Raw genomic sequence first — 16780 nt, 5'->3', positions numbered from 1 at the left:
ATATATGATACACCCAACTGGCCCAGGGGGATCCTGTAAAGTACTGTAGTAGCAAGAGCTACTACAGTGCTTTACAGTGATTTTCCGGGTCCTGTATGGTGCTGACCAGCTTCCCCAGTTCTGAAAACACAGAGGGTCAGTGGCTTGGAACACTGGCCATTGAAAGAAATTCTAGTATTTTTGTCAATGGTTACAAGTAGGGATGCACCGATATATCGGCAGCCGAAACATATCGGCCGAAAATGGCACTTTTGGCATAATGCCGAAAGAGCCATGTTTCGGCCGATACATCGGCGCATCCCTGGTTTCTTTTCTCCCCGCTGGTCGCTGCTCTGTGTCCCAGCGGGGAGAAAAGAGAGTGACAGCCGGCCGAGCGTTGCAGGACGAGAGCGCTGTGAGCGGCCAGCGTCTCTCCTCCCAAACCGCTCAGCCGCCTATAACACGCCAGGGAGAGCGGTGTGGGGGCGGAGACAGCGCTGTCACAGGAGGCTGGGCTTTCCTCTCTACACCGCTCGATCAGCCTCCTGTGACAGCGTGTCAGAGAGAAAAGCAAGGTACACACACTCAGCGATCAGTGACATAATTGAGGATATGGTATGTTAACTATATCCTCAATTATGAATGAATGGGAGTGATCTACATCACCCCCATTCATTCATAATTGTAGTTATAGTAAACAAACAATGTTCTCATGTTATCAATGAACAGGAACACTCATAGAGGTTCCCGTTTATTGATAAAAGAGGACACAGAAAAAGAGATTGAGGACTCTGTGTTCTCAATCTCTTTTTCTATTTTAAAAGGGAAATATCAGGGGTCTGTTTAGACCCCTAATATTTCCCCATAGCCCCTAAAAGTAAAGTAAAAAATAAAAATATTTAATAAAAAATGAATTAATAAATAAAAATAAATATAAAAAAATTAAAACGTTTATAAAAAATACAATATTTTTAAAAATTGAAAAAATAAAAAACATTTTCGCTATCGGTTTCGGCCTGACATCTTTTTTATTTCGGTTTTGTTTCGGTTCCAAAATTTCCATTTCGGTGCACCTCTAGTTACAAGGCGTTCTCTGATTGGATGGGGTTGGATTGTGATGTCACCATCCCATGTCGAATCAGATAATTACTTCTGTTCATTGATAAAAATACTAGGCATTTGCTGAATGGCCACTGTTTGAGCAAGCACTTCTCTGTGTTTTCAGAGCAGAGGGTAAACAGCTCATCTCAGCACCATGCTGGGCCCAGAAGGATCCTTGTGTAAAGTATGCATAACACTTCATAACTGGAGTTCAGGTTTAATGCAATCCTGGTAAATAAATAAATAACCTTCCACTGTGTCCTAGACAACCTCTGTTGCCTGAACATACCATTAGTGCATCTGCTTTGTGCCCCAATGCCTGCTTCTGTCCTCATAATGGTGGCAAACACAGATCAAACCCATTATGGTCAGAACTCATATACAGCAAGTAACTTTTACCTCTTCCCATATGGCAGAGCTCGATCCTGGCCATTGACTACCAAGGCACTGAGCAGTTTATTATGGGAAGGATATGGATAATGTCACATGTTTCCCGACATCCAGAAGTATCAGAGCAGTTTTGATTTATAGTAGAGATGAGCTTTTATAATAAAAGTGCATATTAACTAACCATTTCTATAATCCAGCAATTACTGGAAGCAGCAGATGAGGGGAAGACAGCCTGCATTTCTGTGCTTTCCCCAGAAACCCCTCGGATGCCCTTGCTGATTGGTAATGCCCCCCATGCTTTTCTAGAGGGGATACTTTGTTTTAACTAACTACTCATAAGTATGCAGATACCATCAATTATAATTAATTAGGAAATATGAGCTGGAAGGTCACTAAGATTTAAGGTGGCACTATCAGGGAACAGCAGGAGAAAGGCAAGGGGTTACATTTGTATACTTGGTTGATTTGCAAAGTTATACTAAATAAACTCTAGTGTGTTAAAATGCATTATAGTAAAATCACACCCTCCCACCCTACTCTGCAACTTTAAATTCACAGCTTTTACACAGATACTTAAAAACATACCTGTTCTATTGAAAGTGGTGCCCCCTGCCTCCTCCAATTCCAATATTATCAGTGTCCCTGGTTAGCAGGTAACCAGGGACGCTGATCTCTCTGCAAGTGGCTCTGCAAGTTCGGCTTTCAGCACGGCTCAGCCGAGCCAATGCATATGAGTTCGGCTCGGCTGAGCCGCTCGGCCATGATCGGGAGCTGTACGGGCTATTGTGAATAGCCCTTACAGCACCCCTTCGGTTCTACTGAACCGAAGGGGTCCTGGGGCCGAAGCTAGCCGAAGGATCGGCCGAAGCTACGGCCAGATCCTTCGGCAGCTTCGTGAATAGACCCCTTTGTGTGGCTTCATTTAGGATTACACCTTGATACCTTTACTACATGTGACAGATATCCTATAGTGCCCTTGGAACACTGGTCATGTAATCTCTGCTAAATGGGAAGATTTGAATTCAAACAGAGCTGCTGATTGCCTGACTCGGCCTGAAGGCTAACTTCCTTAGAATCTCCAGCAGAGAGCTGATGTTTATGAATTAATAATGTTATCATCATGAAAAACTGTATTCTGATACCTCTATGTAGGTATTAAATGTAGTAATTCTATTCACTATTCCTTTTTTTATGTTTTCATACTTTCATTTAGGTTCTTCCTAATATCTACATGTTGACCAAGCTGCCCAGCAAATGTGGCAGAGACAAAACGCGTCAAGGGAATGAACTGCCTTTGCCGCTTACTAGGGTTGCACAGATACTTTTCGAGTACCAGTGCAGATACTTGGCATTTTCATGAGAACTATCAGGGTTGCAGTGGTTGCAGCTGGGACCTGGCTCTGGCACTCCACCACTGTCCTGAAATCATTAGTCTGTATTGTTTTAAAAAAACTGTCACATGACAATAAACAAAAATGTATCAGTACTCGTACTTGTAAGTACTCGGCAAGTACCAGTACTCGTACTTGCAAAACTGGTATCTGTGCATCCCTTTATTTATATTTATAAAAACAAAATCGTACATTAAAACAGAAATGTACAAATCCCAGGAGCTCCATGTGCTCCTTACCAATGACAGCTGCCTCCTAACTTTTGAATTTTTCTCTAGTGTAGTCTTGGAGCTCAAAAGTATCGGTACATGTACTCGTACTTGGTATCTGTGCAACCCTACCGCTTACAGCTGACGACTTTCTTTATACACGATTTTAAAACAACGATCTTGTAAGTGCAATTTTTTATGTGTCTTGGACGAATAAACATTTTTTACTGCACTTAGGCGCCCTTTCTTTTCTCCATATATTTCTCCCCTTTGAGATATCGCAGGGGGATACCGCCGATACAACGGTGTGTCTTGTTTGGATCGGCCGCCTCCTCAATCACCCATCCATGCGGGATTGAGGAGGCGGCCGATTACTACATTAAAGAGACCGTTTGTGGGAGTTAATCGTTGCTCAATATGAATATAACAGAACAGCCCAGATAGCAAGGATAACGTGGCACAAACTTGTGGCAGGGTTAAATTGTAATTCTTGTTAACTTGCTGCACACATTCCTGGCAAGTTGTAGACTTGCAGAACACTTGCAGCACAAGTTCTAGTTGACACGTTTTGATTTTGTAGCAAATTTGCTTGGCAAGTCTACAGCAAGCATCCTGCAGGTCTTAGCAAGAGCTCTGCAAGTGTACAGCACTGCAAAACACGTTGATCTGGAGACTTGCAGTGCAGACTTGCTGTAATTGTGCAACAAAATGGTGAAGTTTGGCAAGTCTGCAATAGTTTAGCAAGTCATTTTCAAACTTGCAGCTCAATTGGTTGCTATCTGGGAGGATCCTTTGGACAATTGATGCCTCAAAAGAAAGGAAAGTAAATCCATCTTCCTTCTTTACAAAAAACAGCCCTTGGGTTCATGGACGTATAGGTCGTTTTAGCAAAGCTATTTGGTTTACACCTAATACTTGTCATGCCACTTAAAGGTGGAACTTGAATAATTAGAATATTGTGCAAAAGTAATTGCAGTAAGTGCTGCAAAAGGGGCCCAAACCAAGTACTGAGTACATATGCATGCTTGTACTTTTCAGGGGTCCGATATTGTTCTATGTACAATCCTTGTTTTATTGATTGGGGTTTTCATGAGCTGTAAGCCATAATCATCACAATTATGACAAATCACGGCTTGAATTATCTTGCTTTGCATGTAATGAGTCTATCTCATATATTAGTTTCACCTTTTAAGTTGCCTTAGTGAAATAAATGAACTTTGCACGATATTCTAATTATTCGAGTTTCACCTGTATATGTTTAACACATGTATAGAATTTTTATGTATTATTTAAAGTGAATCATGGAATTGCTCATTTGTATTTAATCACGGGCATCAACAGAGGGTTTGATGTTGGGATATAGATTGTGAATTTAGAGCACGTTGCACAGATATTTATTATTTAAATATCCTTAAATATTATGTTCACTAATAGGAGGTGAAATTCACTTACCAATTTCGAGAGATTATTTTTCACATTTAGACTGAGCGCAACATATGTAGCACTACCATACATGATTATAAAATCACACATTGTTGCAGCTGGTCCATTGTATTTTTTGGGACACAATTATACTCTTAGCGCAGCTATTGTCACCCAACACATACAGACTAATGATTTCAGGACAGTGGCGCCAGGGCCCAGTCACAGCTGCAACCGCTGCAACCCTAGTAGTTCTCGTGACAAAGTATCGGTACTGGTATCTGAACTGGTATCTGTGCATCCCTACTTATAGTATTAGTATGGGATTCATTAACAATGCCAAAGAGAGTAATTGTTTTCCAGTACAAAAATACCTAAATCTGGCCATACATGAACAGGTTTCTCTTACAGTCACTGTCTGGCTAACCATTGTCCACCCAACTACTTCAATTTTGTAATCAGCTTTTGTCGAGCCACGTGGTGCCGAAGCGGCTACTCGTGGCTTGAATTTCAGCCATTCAGGAGCAATCAGACAACATTTTAACCATGAATGGCCAGCTTAAATCTTGTGACTTGAAATGGTGAGATTCTATTTAATTCCTGTGAAGGTTTTGCAATATGTTGCTCATGGTTGTCTTGAGAAGCTATAACATGTGAACCATGTAAACCAAACTCAAAATTGTGCTGACCATATGGAAAAGCAAAGAAGCCCCTTAGTTTATGATCTGTATCAGTGATTCACAGAGATGGGCAATATCCAATGAGATTCCTTGTATCCTTTTTCAGAGAATAAGGTATAATATTTTTTTGTATTTAGTTTTTATATAGGCCTCTTGTCAATCTGTCACATGATGTGTCCAATTCTGTTTCTTTAGGTCTGTGATTAAACTATTACAGTCAGATGGGTGGATTTACTAAAGGCGTAGAGACTGTTCACTGTGCAAATGAAAAAGGTAAAGCTGTTCTCACTTTAGATACCAAACTATGTGCCAGGAATATTTTAAAAAAGCAGGCACATTTTTGTGCACATGATTGAAATGAACACAACTTCATCTTAACAATTAAGCTATGAGAGCATACATTTGGCAAAGTCAACAATCTTACCTCCTTCAGTTTAAGTGACACTAATGTAAATCCTAAAAATGTATTCAAGTATCTTAACTATTAGATTAATATAAGAAAGTTCTAGCCCAAAAGTATCAAACAACATGATATATCTTGTCTTTTAGGTTCCATGTCTAATGCAATTTTAACGGTGAAAGGTCTGAGAGACAAAACATATCAGGAGAGACTGTGACACTAAACTCAGGAGTTAAACCTTAAAAAAGCATTGACGTACCTTAACTATTAACAAAAATGCATCTTATTTGTGTATCACTCAGCTGTAGATCCTCAAATTATCTCTAGATTAGTGTTGACACTGTCCTTCCTTCTGGAGGGGGCTACTTTTTTTCCCGATGGTCCCTGTGAGTTGTAAAGTAGTCACCGTTCCAAGCTCGCTCCTGTGATGGACTACAATCTCATGTTTAGTTTACTAATTTGTATTGAGATTGTAGTCCAGAGTTGTGGAACAATAGTTGATGTAGCATAGCTGTGGAACCCTGGTGAATTCCAGTCTTTCTAATAAAGTACATTCAGGGTACAATAAAAAAGGGCGTATATCGGGAGTAATGTAATCTGCTAGTGCCTTCAGCAGCATATCAAACTGAGGACTGGTTCGATCAATTACAAATGTAGCAAAGCGTTGCTTCAACCTATGGAAAGTACAATTGTTCATTTATAGAAACAGAAAGTATTTCTTTGAACAGCGGCTTTGTGCTTTCATATACATAAAATTGTTCAATAGGAGAAAAGGACAATTCTTTAAAAGCGAGGTAAATGTTTTTTCCCATAGTTCTCTTAACCTCCCTGGCGGTGGCAATTTGTTGTTTTATATTGTAGGCCTGTAATTCTTAGTAAATCTTAGGAATAACTCACCTAAATCTGTCAAACAAGAGTCCAGTAGACATCCCAGGTATGATTAAGTTTGAAACACGAAATAATAAATTATAATGTAATAAATAATTATAAAAAATTATAATATAATAATGTAAAAAATGGTCCAGTAAATGGGAATTCTAGGGGCGTTGCCTGATCCGTACCACAGTCAATAGAGTACCAAGTTCGGACATCACTGAGCTCGGTCGCAGAATTGTCGCTGTCGTCACTTTCAGTGTCTGATGACGAATTTCCCAACGAATCGCTAACGCTCAATTCTGCAAGTGATTCTAATTTACTATTGCTGTTTTCTACCTGGTCTAAAACCGCTTTTGACCTAAAGGGACGCTTTTTGGATGCCATGGACGTTCTCAAGTTTCCAGGCAGAAAGAACAGTAAAAGTGCAGGCAGGGCACTGGACAAAGCTCTAGGGACAAAATTGAAGTGAAATGATTTGATACATAAATGTAATCATAGCAGATTACATTGTATTGTGTGTATTCTGTGTACATTGCATCTTTTCACTTTTGAATTTCCTGCCGGCTCCGCCCCAAGCTGTGACGCCAAAAACAATAGTAAAAGTCAGATGCCGGTTTAGGCCAGCCACGTACAGCAGAGGACACTGCGGGCTGGTAGGGACAAGGTAAGTGACACTTGTGTAATCCCGAGTGTGGCTCGGGGTTGCCGCTCTTGGTAATGAAAATTAACCCTGAGCCACACTCGGGAATACCGCCAGGGAGGTTAGGAGTCACGGGAGGACATATACTAGCGTCCTCCCGTGACCCAAAGCTTAGTATATCTCGAGCTACAGCTTGCGGTATACTGAGACCGACGCAGCCGGGACGGATCCTGACAATGCTGTCGAGATCCACCCAGCTGCGTGAGTGACAGCGGGCTCTGCCTATCTACAGGTAAAGCCAGCTGTACCCGTCCCCTCTCCCATCAGTTCCTCCTCTCAGCGCTGGAGGATCGGAGCGGGGAGGGGGAATCCCTGCAGGGAGAGGTGACTGACAGTCACCTCTCTCTGCAGGGAGATGATCGAGAAGTGAGCGAGAGATGGTCACTTCCCGATCTATTGAGCCAACGTGTGACAGTTTCATTGTCACACATTGGCTCAAACCATGAGGATGAGTGATTTTCACACCGTTCATAGTTCTCCTTTAACCTCCCTGGCGGTATTCCCGAGTGTAGCTTGGGGTTACTTTTCCATACCATAAGCGGTAACCCCGAGCTACACTTGGGAAAGCCGCATTGCATTTACTTACCTTGTCCCTCGAGCCGCGCTGTGTTCTGCGGCCGATGCTGGCTTCCATCTTCCTAGTTCCGTCGCTTGCGAACGTACGCGTTGCAGGGGGGCGGAACCGGCGGGATATTAAAAAAAAAACAAAACAATCTACAGACAAAAACAATTCGAAAAAAAAATACTGAAAAATGACATTAAAAAAATAAAAAATCATAATCTCATTGTCACAGGTCGGCTAGAACTATGAGGTGAGTAAAAAGCACTCACCTCATAGTTCTCCTTTAAGGCTTCTTTTGTAGCTTGCTGTATTATAAAAGAACTCTGGGAGCTCAGTGAGGGGCTTTAGTACATTTTATACTAAAACCCTGATCAAAAACAAAATAGGCAATGATGTTTACTGGGTTATGGGGGATCATTTTTAAAAGGTGTTTTTGTATATATATATATTTTTTTTTTTTTTTAAGGTAAGCAAGAAAGGTCTTGTTTTAAAATGCACATTGTACTGTGTATGATTGAATATTTGTGAAATTGGTGTTTAGATATCACGAATGCCTTTGAGTTAGTTTATTTGCACCAGCGGGTTGAGGTAGAGCCACCTGTAGTTGTAAGGTATACATTACACATACAAGAGGAAAAGGACATGTTCAAAGCTTTAAAACGAAAAGGTCGGGAATTATACATTTCTATTACATTGCGGTATGTTTTTTATTATCACATCACACTTCTGACATTCTCGAAAATAATGTACAATATTTTACAGACAAATACAGATGGTCACAGATGATGAAGTGATTCTGCTCTCAAGAGCTCACAATCTGAAAAAGACAGTGAAAAGGAAAATGCATGTTTTTGAGAAATCACACCATCCACACAGTTCCAGATCATAAGTGGCAGTGAGGAGAAAATTAGGATTTATATGACGGCAAGGTGAACCAGGCAGCTTCACACTAACAGCACTAAGGGTTGGAGGAGTCTCTGAAGAAAGGAGACATGACTGATCGATTGACAAGTGCAGTAACAATGAGGGATGCAGCAAACAAGCTTGATCATGAATTCCAAAGAAGAGGTTCAGCCCTAGAGAAATCCTGAAGATGTGCATGGGATGAGCTAATGAGAGAGAAGAGGAGCAGACCACAGATATAGTTCATGGGGAGTAAATTAATGGCTACTACACATAAAATACAAGTGAGTTTACATAAAAGTTATGATAGTGTTCCTGATAATTACACTATGTGAATGTCTTACAGATTATCAGAAAATTATATGGAGATTCTTCCTGAGCTGTGCATGCTTTGATTTTCAAAAGCTGAAGATACCTAACTTTTAATGTCCCCAATTATTCATTGTACTTACCTCTCCATTACAGGCAGCACTATTTATGTATGGCACATGAACCACTAGCTCAACACTGGTCTTTTAAAGCAAATCTTTAATAGGAAAGTATGAATGCTGCCATTGCCTACCACTCTGGATATGCCACTCTACCTGTAGGATTTTTTGTTAAGGAGAATGCAGAATGAGGTGCTGGAACCCAAAACTCCCAGGTGTAAAGAAGGAGTTAGGGATTATGGTAACAAAGACTCATAATATCAAAACCTAACAATAAGTCATGGGCAAACCCACCATAAACCAACTTAAATATTACTTTTGGATGGACCGACCCTTTACAATATCAACATAAATATGGGATTTGCTACCAGGATGACCTACCTAATACTTCACTGTCCTGAAACAAGCATGTATGATGTATGATGCATGATGATGCATGCATGATGTAGTCCTGGCCTCTGTCTTCTATCAGGTCAGTTAGTAACTAAGCAATAATTTCAGCATAGAGATCACAGTCCCAGAGTTTGTGCCTTTTAAAAATAAGTCACAAATAGCAACTTCCATATTATTGTCCTTAAATGTTCACTTTGAAGGTAGGCCTGAATAACATGTAATTTAATTGTGAATTATTAAATCTGGGCAAAACATTATAATCTAATCTGTATCTCAAGACATTCTAGCTTGATCTGTGTTGATACCAAATTCAAAGATTGGCTAATTCACTACAAGTTCATCTGAACTTTCCAAGGGGCTGTTAGCTGACTATTTAACATACTGCTGCTATTAGGGCAGGGTATCCTAAAGAAAATAAGGTGGGAGTCAACTGACCTACTCATTCTGGTTGCAAGAGGAAGTTAGGTGAATGTAGCTCAACAGAGAAAAACACAAATGTTTGGATCCTTGGGCATTCTAAATGTACATCTTAGAGCAAAATATGTGATATCTTTTTAAGAATTGGTGGGAGTTATTATAGAAGCATGGGCTATCATGTATGGAAGTATAAGTTCCCACAAACCCAACACTCTATTAACAGAGCCCACTCTAGCACAAAACATGAATAAAGACAAAAAATAGGATGAAGACTTAAAAATATGAATTAATTATGACCTCTTATGTACAGGTCCATTATTGTTCTGCCATATCCCCCTTTTCCAGTTCTGCATCGCAGAATCTGATCACTAAGTTTATGCTGAGAAGGTCAATGGAGTGAGGTTGCTATCCTCAAAAGGTAGGGCGCCAGTTCATGCCCATGCCCCATTTTAGTGTTTTAACTAACAAGCATTTGAACAAATTTTGAAACAATTAAATGAGTAACTGTCTCATTTTGAAACATTTATGACACAGTGGGACCTTAACAAGATTTAACTTGCCGGCTTAACTACCAGATACTTGCAGATTTTGGGCTAAAACTTGCATGCTAACAGGGTTTTCTGGCTGGATATACAGATCCAAACATTTTAGTGTTTAAGCAGAAAACATTTGGTTGTGTGATGGCTGCATAAATTGGAGAAGACTGCCATCAGTCAGCCACATGTTCCACCCTCACCGCCTAGCTGATGATATATAGTTCTGTCATGAAAGGCATTTTCATACCATGGCCAGTTATTAACAGATTCATTTTGAAATAGCAATATTTGCTTCATTATTTGACTGTCACAAGCTGTTAAAGGAAAAGCCTCAAGGCGGTCATGATGCTGGGTAAATAAAATTTTAGAGGGATCTCCAGAAAACTAGGATAAAAGAAGATAAAAAAACTTATGTAAATATAAAGATATTTGATAATTCACTTACCATATGGGGCAGCTGGATATTAGCTAGACTGTGAATTAGAGACTGACTAAGATTGGCCAGTTCATGAAGAAGAGACTCGTTTTGCTGTTCAATGACTTTATTCTCTTCTTCTATTGTCTTCAGGTTACTCTCCATTGTTGTAATCTAAAAAGCACAGCCAGGCACAAAACACAACAGAGACCATTACACACCGTCGTGCCTTTACCAACACAGCTATCAATGTGATGTCTACCTAACCAAGTTAATTCTATGATTAGAAAACATTTGTGTGATGGCTCAGTCTTACTATCTACATGATCAATTAACTATTAAAGAGTTAGATTTAGACAACATCATGTGTAGGATTTCTGAATTCTGAATCTACCTATTCATATCTGAATTTACCTGACCTCATTTTGTGTTTTAAACTTGCCTAGCTAGTTCATGGTGCTTAATTTATACCTTTGTATACACTTTATTTAAAAGTATTGTAACTTACTGGCCTCAACCTTAAAGATTGTAAAAGCATGCTATGGGTCCTTTACAGACAGCCTGTCTTACTTGTTAATATAAATATTGGAGCAAAGAAAATGGAGGCATTGTTCGGAGCAGCCTATCAAATTGCACCTGTCATTTCTCTAGTTTCAAGTTATTTTTCCCCTTTCTGCTAGTCATAAAGCTGAACTCTGTGTAAGGTTATATGTTCTGGCAAATGTCATACTTACATTTTAAAATGCTACATTTTTCATTTCTCACCACCTATGGCTTTTTTCCAGCACAATAAAATATAACTTGCATAAGATTGCTCTGAAAGAATTGACTGAGGTTGTCTATACAGTTACAAATCAGATTAGGTCTAAATGAACAAGACAATATGTATTAACAGCATAGTTGTTGATGTGAGTGTTGCATGCCCGTGCCAAGTGGTTTTTATGACATCTTTTTCTGGCACAATGTGACACTAAAGAGACCTTTATAACTGATGTATATTTTAAGGAAACTCCAACCACCCTCCATCATAACTGTGCTTTAACTTGCCACTAACAGGGGCTAGTCACAAAAGTGTGAAGAGTTTGGAGAAGGCATGAGAAGTGAACAATCTAGGACAACATAGCTGATTTGGAAAAATTCTGGTTTCCAGTTCAGCTATTTTGTCCTAGATTATTCACTTCTCCTGCCTTCTCCAAAGTCTTCACCCTTTTGCGAATAACCCTGTAAGTGTATCAGGCACTAAAACTGATTAATCATTTTGTTTGCTATTTCGAAAAGCCGGTATAAAGGAAAACTAATGGTGGAAAAAAAAAACAATTCTGGGTTTAACCAATCATTTTTGGCATATACATTTTTAATGGTCCACATAACTGGGGGAGTGGAAGGGGTGTGCCCATTGCCTAAGTACATTGTGCTGGAAGGTGAAAGTTGGGAGCTATGGATACACACAATAGGGGTCCTGTACTAAAGGAGCAGAACATATCACTTTGCAAAAGTGAATGTTCACCCTTCTTAGTGAATGAGGTCAGACAAGGTGAAAATTCACTTTACAAAGAATACCAAATCATGTCAAAGAAAAATGAATTTCTTGCACATGATTGGATGATTGAAGTCAGCACAACTTCACCACATTCAAAAAACTAAATGAAGGTCAATCATTATCAGCACGCTCAAGCTGGTCATACACTGATCAAATTTAGGCCGATTCTTGCTGAGTCGGCCAAAATTCCAACTGTAGATGGCCCCATATGCACCACCGGGGTAGACCAAAGTTGATTTTCCAATTGCTTTTTATCAAAGGAGTCTGGTATACAATTGTCATGCAATCAAATGCAGTCACTGTTCAGCTGGTCATTTTTTACCTGACTCCTTTGATAAAAGGCAACTAGAAAATCAACATTGGTTGACCCGGGTGGTGCAGACGGGGCCATCTACAGTTGGAATTTTGGCCGACTCAGCAAGAATCGGCCTAAATTTGAGTAGTGTATGACCAGCTTAATAATAAATGACTCTCAGCAGCCATAGGATTCTTTCATGCATGCTGTTTAGCATGGATAGGGGAATTAACTGAATGAGCGGGCTGAACGAGATACATCTAAAGGTATATGGTCAGCTTCAGTCTAAACTTTCCAATAGTCACTGTTAATCTTAATGTAGCAATGCTGGTAAGTATATTCCAAGAAACATAGCTGTAATTATTTAATTGTCGTACACCTCAGTCAATAAATACTGCGTTGTGATATTTAACCACTGACACACAGCAGTGCCCTACCTTCTTCCTTTATGTTCACCTAAAACGCATAACAAATTCACAACCTAAAATCTGCTCTGCAAAGTGTTGTTTTGTAGCTGTGTTTTTAATGTAAGCTGTGTGGTGCTAGTAGATAAAAACAAAAGTTCTACTTATGGACAACTTTTATTCTTCAAAGGCTGAATTTCGTGTAAGTTACATGGAAAAACCACACAACCTCCCCTCCCGTGTAACTTACATGAAATTGGTATTCATCAACACAGGGATCTTGGCAAGCAACAGGACGCTCGTCCAGTACCTAGTGGGAGGGAGCAGAAGCTGAAAAGGGGGCAGAGAATGAAGCCAAAGAGGTGGAACTGTATGTGAATGTCCAATAGGGATCAATCTTGGAAACCAAATATAAATATTTAGATATGTGTTAGACTAGCCATCAGACTAGGCTAACAGATCCACTAGGAGAAAAAAAAAACCAGCTTAGATAAGGGTCGTGTAAAGCTTGAGAGATATATACTTGAAGTTAATTTTTTTCTAATTGATCATTAATGTGTGCAGTTAAGTTCCACCTCTTTATATGATAAAATCATAATCACTAAATTCTATTACACAAGCAAAACTGTCATTCTGCATTTATCGTCAATAATCCGAAGTCTACAGACATTATTTATTTTTTTATTTAACTGAACTCTTTGGTTTTTTTTCCTTGTGCCAATTTGCAGTTATGGTGAGTTCATCCCATACACTTGAATGCAACACTTAACAAGAAGGTTCTCATCCTCACCCTTACCCTCCATGTATTTTTATTTTTCCCCCCGATCTGACTTTATCTATCTTTTGATGTTTCGGTTGATGAATACCATGCAGCCAGCATGAACATGTGGCCACAGAAAACGGTATTTACAAAAGTACAGATGCACTCACGTATATGTCACATAGAGATGTAATCCGGACATTTCATGCACATGCACAAAGAAACAGTGCAGGCTTTAAGAAAAAAAAAATGTTAAATGACAAATGGTAATCGAGTTTTAGCATCACAATGCTTACATGGCGTATGCTATTGTGCTGATCACCTGGCCTACCCATGTTACGTTAACCACAAGTGAAGTTCGACCCTTGATGGCAAAGGTGAACTTCACTTCAAAAGAATGAACTTTGCATGCATGAAGTATGGGTGAGTATGAGAATAAAAGCTTTACTGTCTGTTTTTACATTTTTTTGTGTGTGTTTTTTTTAGATTAATAAGTTAGTGGCATCTCATATAGGAAATTAATACATAGCAGAGCTGTATGCTTTCTTGGCAATACTAGTCGTAATAATATTCTATTTAAATTAACTAAATAAGACATTTGCAATACTGTTTATAGAAAACTGTTACCTGAGTTCTCAGCTTAATCATATCAGATTCCATTTGGGAGTTAGATTCATTTAGTTCTTTTATTTCTTCATCCAATTGTTTGATCTCCTCATCATTTTCTATACCTGGAGGATATTAAAAGAGAAGAGTCTAATAGACTTGCAACATGTTGCCTTATTACTAACACAATTGAAATTACGGTTAGGACTGAATAAAAGATTATAGCATTTATAGACAAAGAAGGTCTGAACAAAACCATTTGTGTAGTTTCTAATAGAAGATTTGTTTACATCTCTGCAGATAACCAATTAACAGTTTTGTATCAGTTGCTGAAACTTGGAGGACCAATAAGCCAAATTGCTTTTTTTTAAAAAACAGGCATAAATACTGGCTATACATGTGATAATCCAACCAGTATATACACCTTTCAATTCCATTTTTGGTGAAGCTCCAGCCTTCTATTCGGTTTTGCACAGTTGTACCGGTTCCTCTCCTTGACTGAAATTGCTCACTGCACACTGTGAGCTTCTCCGCAACCTACACTATCAACTACAGAAAGTCAGATAGAGTCCACCTCATTTCCTGAATGGAGGATGCCTAGCTCTATCTAGCTCTTTCCTCCCCAGCCTTACTGCTCCTGGCCAGGCCCTTTGAGTCATTGAATTTTAGTTCTTTCAATCATGGAGGCTCAGTATCACATTTGGGTGTTACCTAGGTGGTCTGCATACAAATGCAGTCTGCCTAGGAATGCCAACTCCTCCAAACTGACACCCACTCATCAAGGCATTTTGATATTTGCATAACTCCCCCCAGTGCTAACCCACTGCTTGCATCAGAACTGAGGGCTCTTGAGAGGAGTACTAAGACAGGGTGCTCTTATGTTATCAGGAAGCTGCCTGCATTATATAGAGAAGCATAGAGACCCAATGATGTCAATGGATCTAAAATAAGGTATATAATGAAAACAAAAAGTTCAAAAAAATTGCATGTTAATGCAGTGGGAAAAGAGAGACCAGGGAGGGCAAAATATACACATACTCAACTTCAGTTTTAAATTGAAAGAAAAAATAACTATTGATGTTTTTTTTTCAATTGATTTAATGTAACCAAATAGAACAAGTCTTGATTCATTTTAGCATGGAAAGAGTGATAAAGGAATAGAACACCCATGTAATTGTATTATCTGTGCCTTTGTTAGAAAGATTTCCCTTTCTTCCTGCTAAGATGACAATGGTCTCACCAGGCAGGAAGGGAGGGGAAATCTACAATGGGGACACAAGCAGCAACATATATATTTTTTCAGATGAAAATTGTAATAAAGAGAAAACCAATGACAGTAGCATGAAAAAATAATAGGATGCCCGAGTACAGATTAAGATTTTATTTTTTTACTTTCATACCTTTTATGACTGCCTAATGTCTAAAAGCTTGTTAACATATTGTCACCATTCATACTACAGATAGTGAAATAGTTGTTTTAAAAATAACTAGATTTAAAAATAAAACAATGTAGTTGCTGTGTTAAGACACCAGAGACCAGATTCTGAGTTCAAGAAAATAAAATAGTTGTTTTAAAAATATTTACATTTAATCAGAAACAAAAAAAAACTGCTGTTTTAAAAAACAGAATGGAACATGGATTTTCATTGATATTGATTGATATTGATATTGATTCATTTTGTGGCCCATATCATAGCACACACTACTGCTTAAATTCAGTACAGTGCAGGGTATTCAGTATATTGTTTGCCTGAAACTTGCTTTATTACTTTATCTTAAAACAAAAACAAAATAATACCATTGGTTGCTCTCTGCTTTATAGTCATCATTTCTTCTCCTGATAATCTGGCCTTCTTCATTGCTGATGTGGCTCTTGGACAGCCTGATAAACTACAATAAAGTTTATATTGTAAAGTTAGTAAGTAGATCTTAATAATGTTTCTTTGGCATCTTCATTAAACATATTTAATAATCTATAGATGCAGTTTGCGTTTTGAAATTGGATACCATGAACGTTAACAAAACAAATCCTACAGATTTCATTATAATTTCTTATTTCGTGTCTCCACATCCAACTTAAACTGTTGTCTACTTGGTAAAATCTTTTATCATGTTCCACTTAAAGTGACACTAAACTTAGGAGTTAAATCTTAAAAATACATTCAAGTACCTTAACTATTACCAAACATGTATCTTATCTTTGTATCACTCGGCTGTAGATCCTCCAATCATCTCTGAATTGGTGCTGACACTGTCCTTCCTTCTGGAGGGGGGCTACTTGTGTTCCCCATGGTCCCTGTGTGTGTTGTAAAGTAGTCACCACTCCAAGCTCACTCCCATGATGGACTACAATCTCACATTTAGTTTAATCAT

The 16780-nt window shown here is 38.8% G+C and overlaps 1 protein-coding gene across 1 annotated transcript in view; it reads right to left on the bottom strand.

Moving 5' to 3' along the window:
• The window catches only part of MYT1L (myelin transcription factor 1 like), a 184281-nt gene that overhangs the window by 6614 nt on the left and 160887 nt on the right, over positions 1–16780 (bottom strand). Inside the window, exons 19-21 of the mRNA XM_018559231.1 lie at positions 16206–16297; positions 14429–14532; positions 10833–10976 (exon numbers count right to left, since the gene is read on the bottom strand). Of these exons, the coding sequence (XP_018414733.1) occupies positions 10833–10976; positions 14429–14532; positions 16206–16297 (340 nt within the window). The remainder of the gene's footprint in view (positions 1–10832; positions 10977–14428; positions 14533–16205; positions 16298–16780) is intronic.

This window comes from Nanorana parkeri, unplaced genomic scaffold (genome assembly GCF_000935625.1).
Source record: "Nanorana parkeri isolate BGI_ZX_2015 unplaced genomic scaffold, ASM93562v1 scaffold383, whole genome shotgun sequence".
Lineage (NCBI taxonomy): Eukaryota > Metazoa > Chordata > Amphibia > Anura > Dicroglossidae > Nanorana > Nanorana parkeri.
Note: the sequence above shows the minus strand (reverse complement) of the source record. Positions and strands in the feature narration are given on the sequence as shown.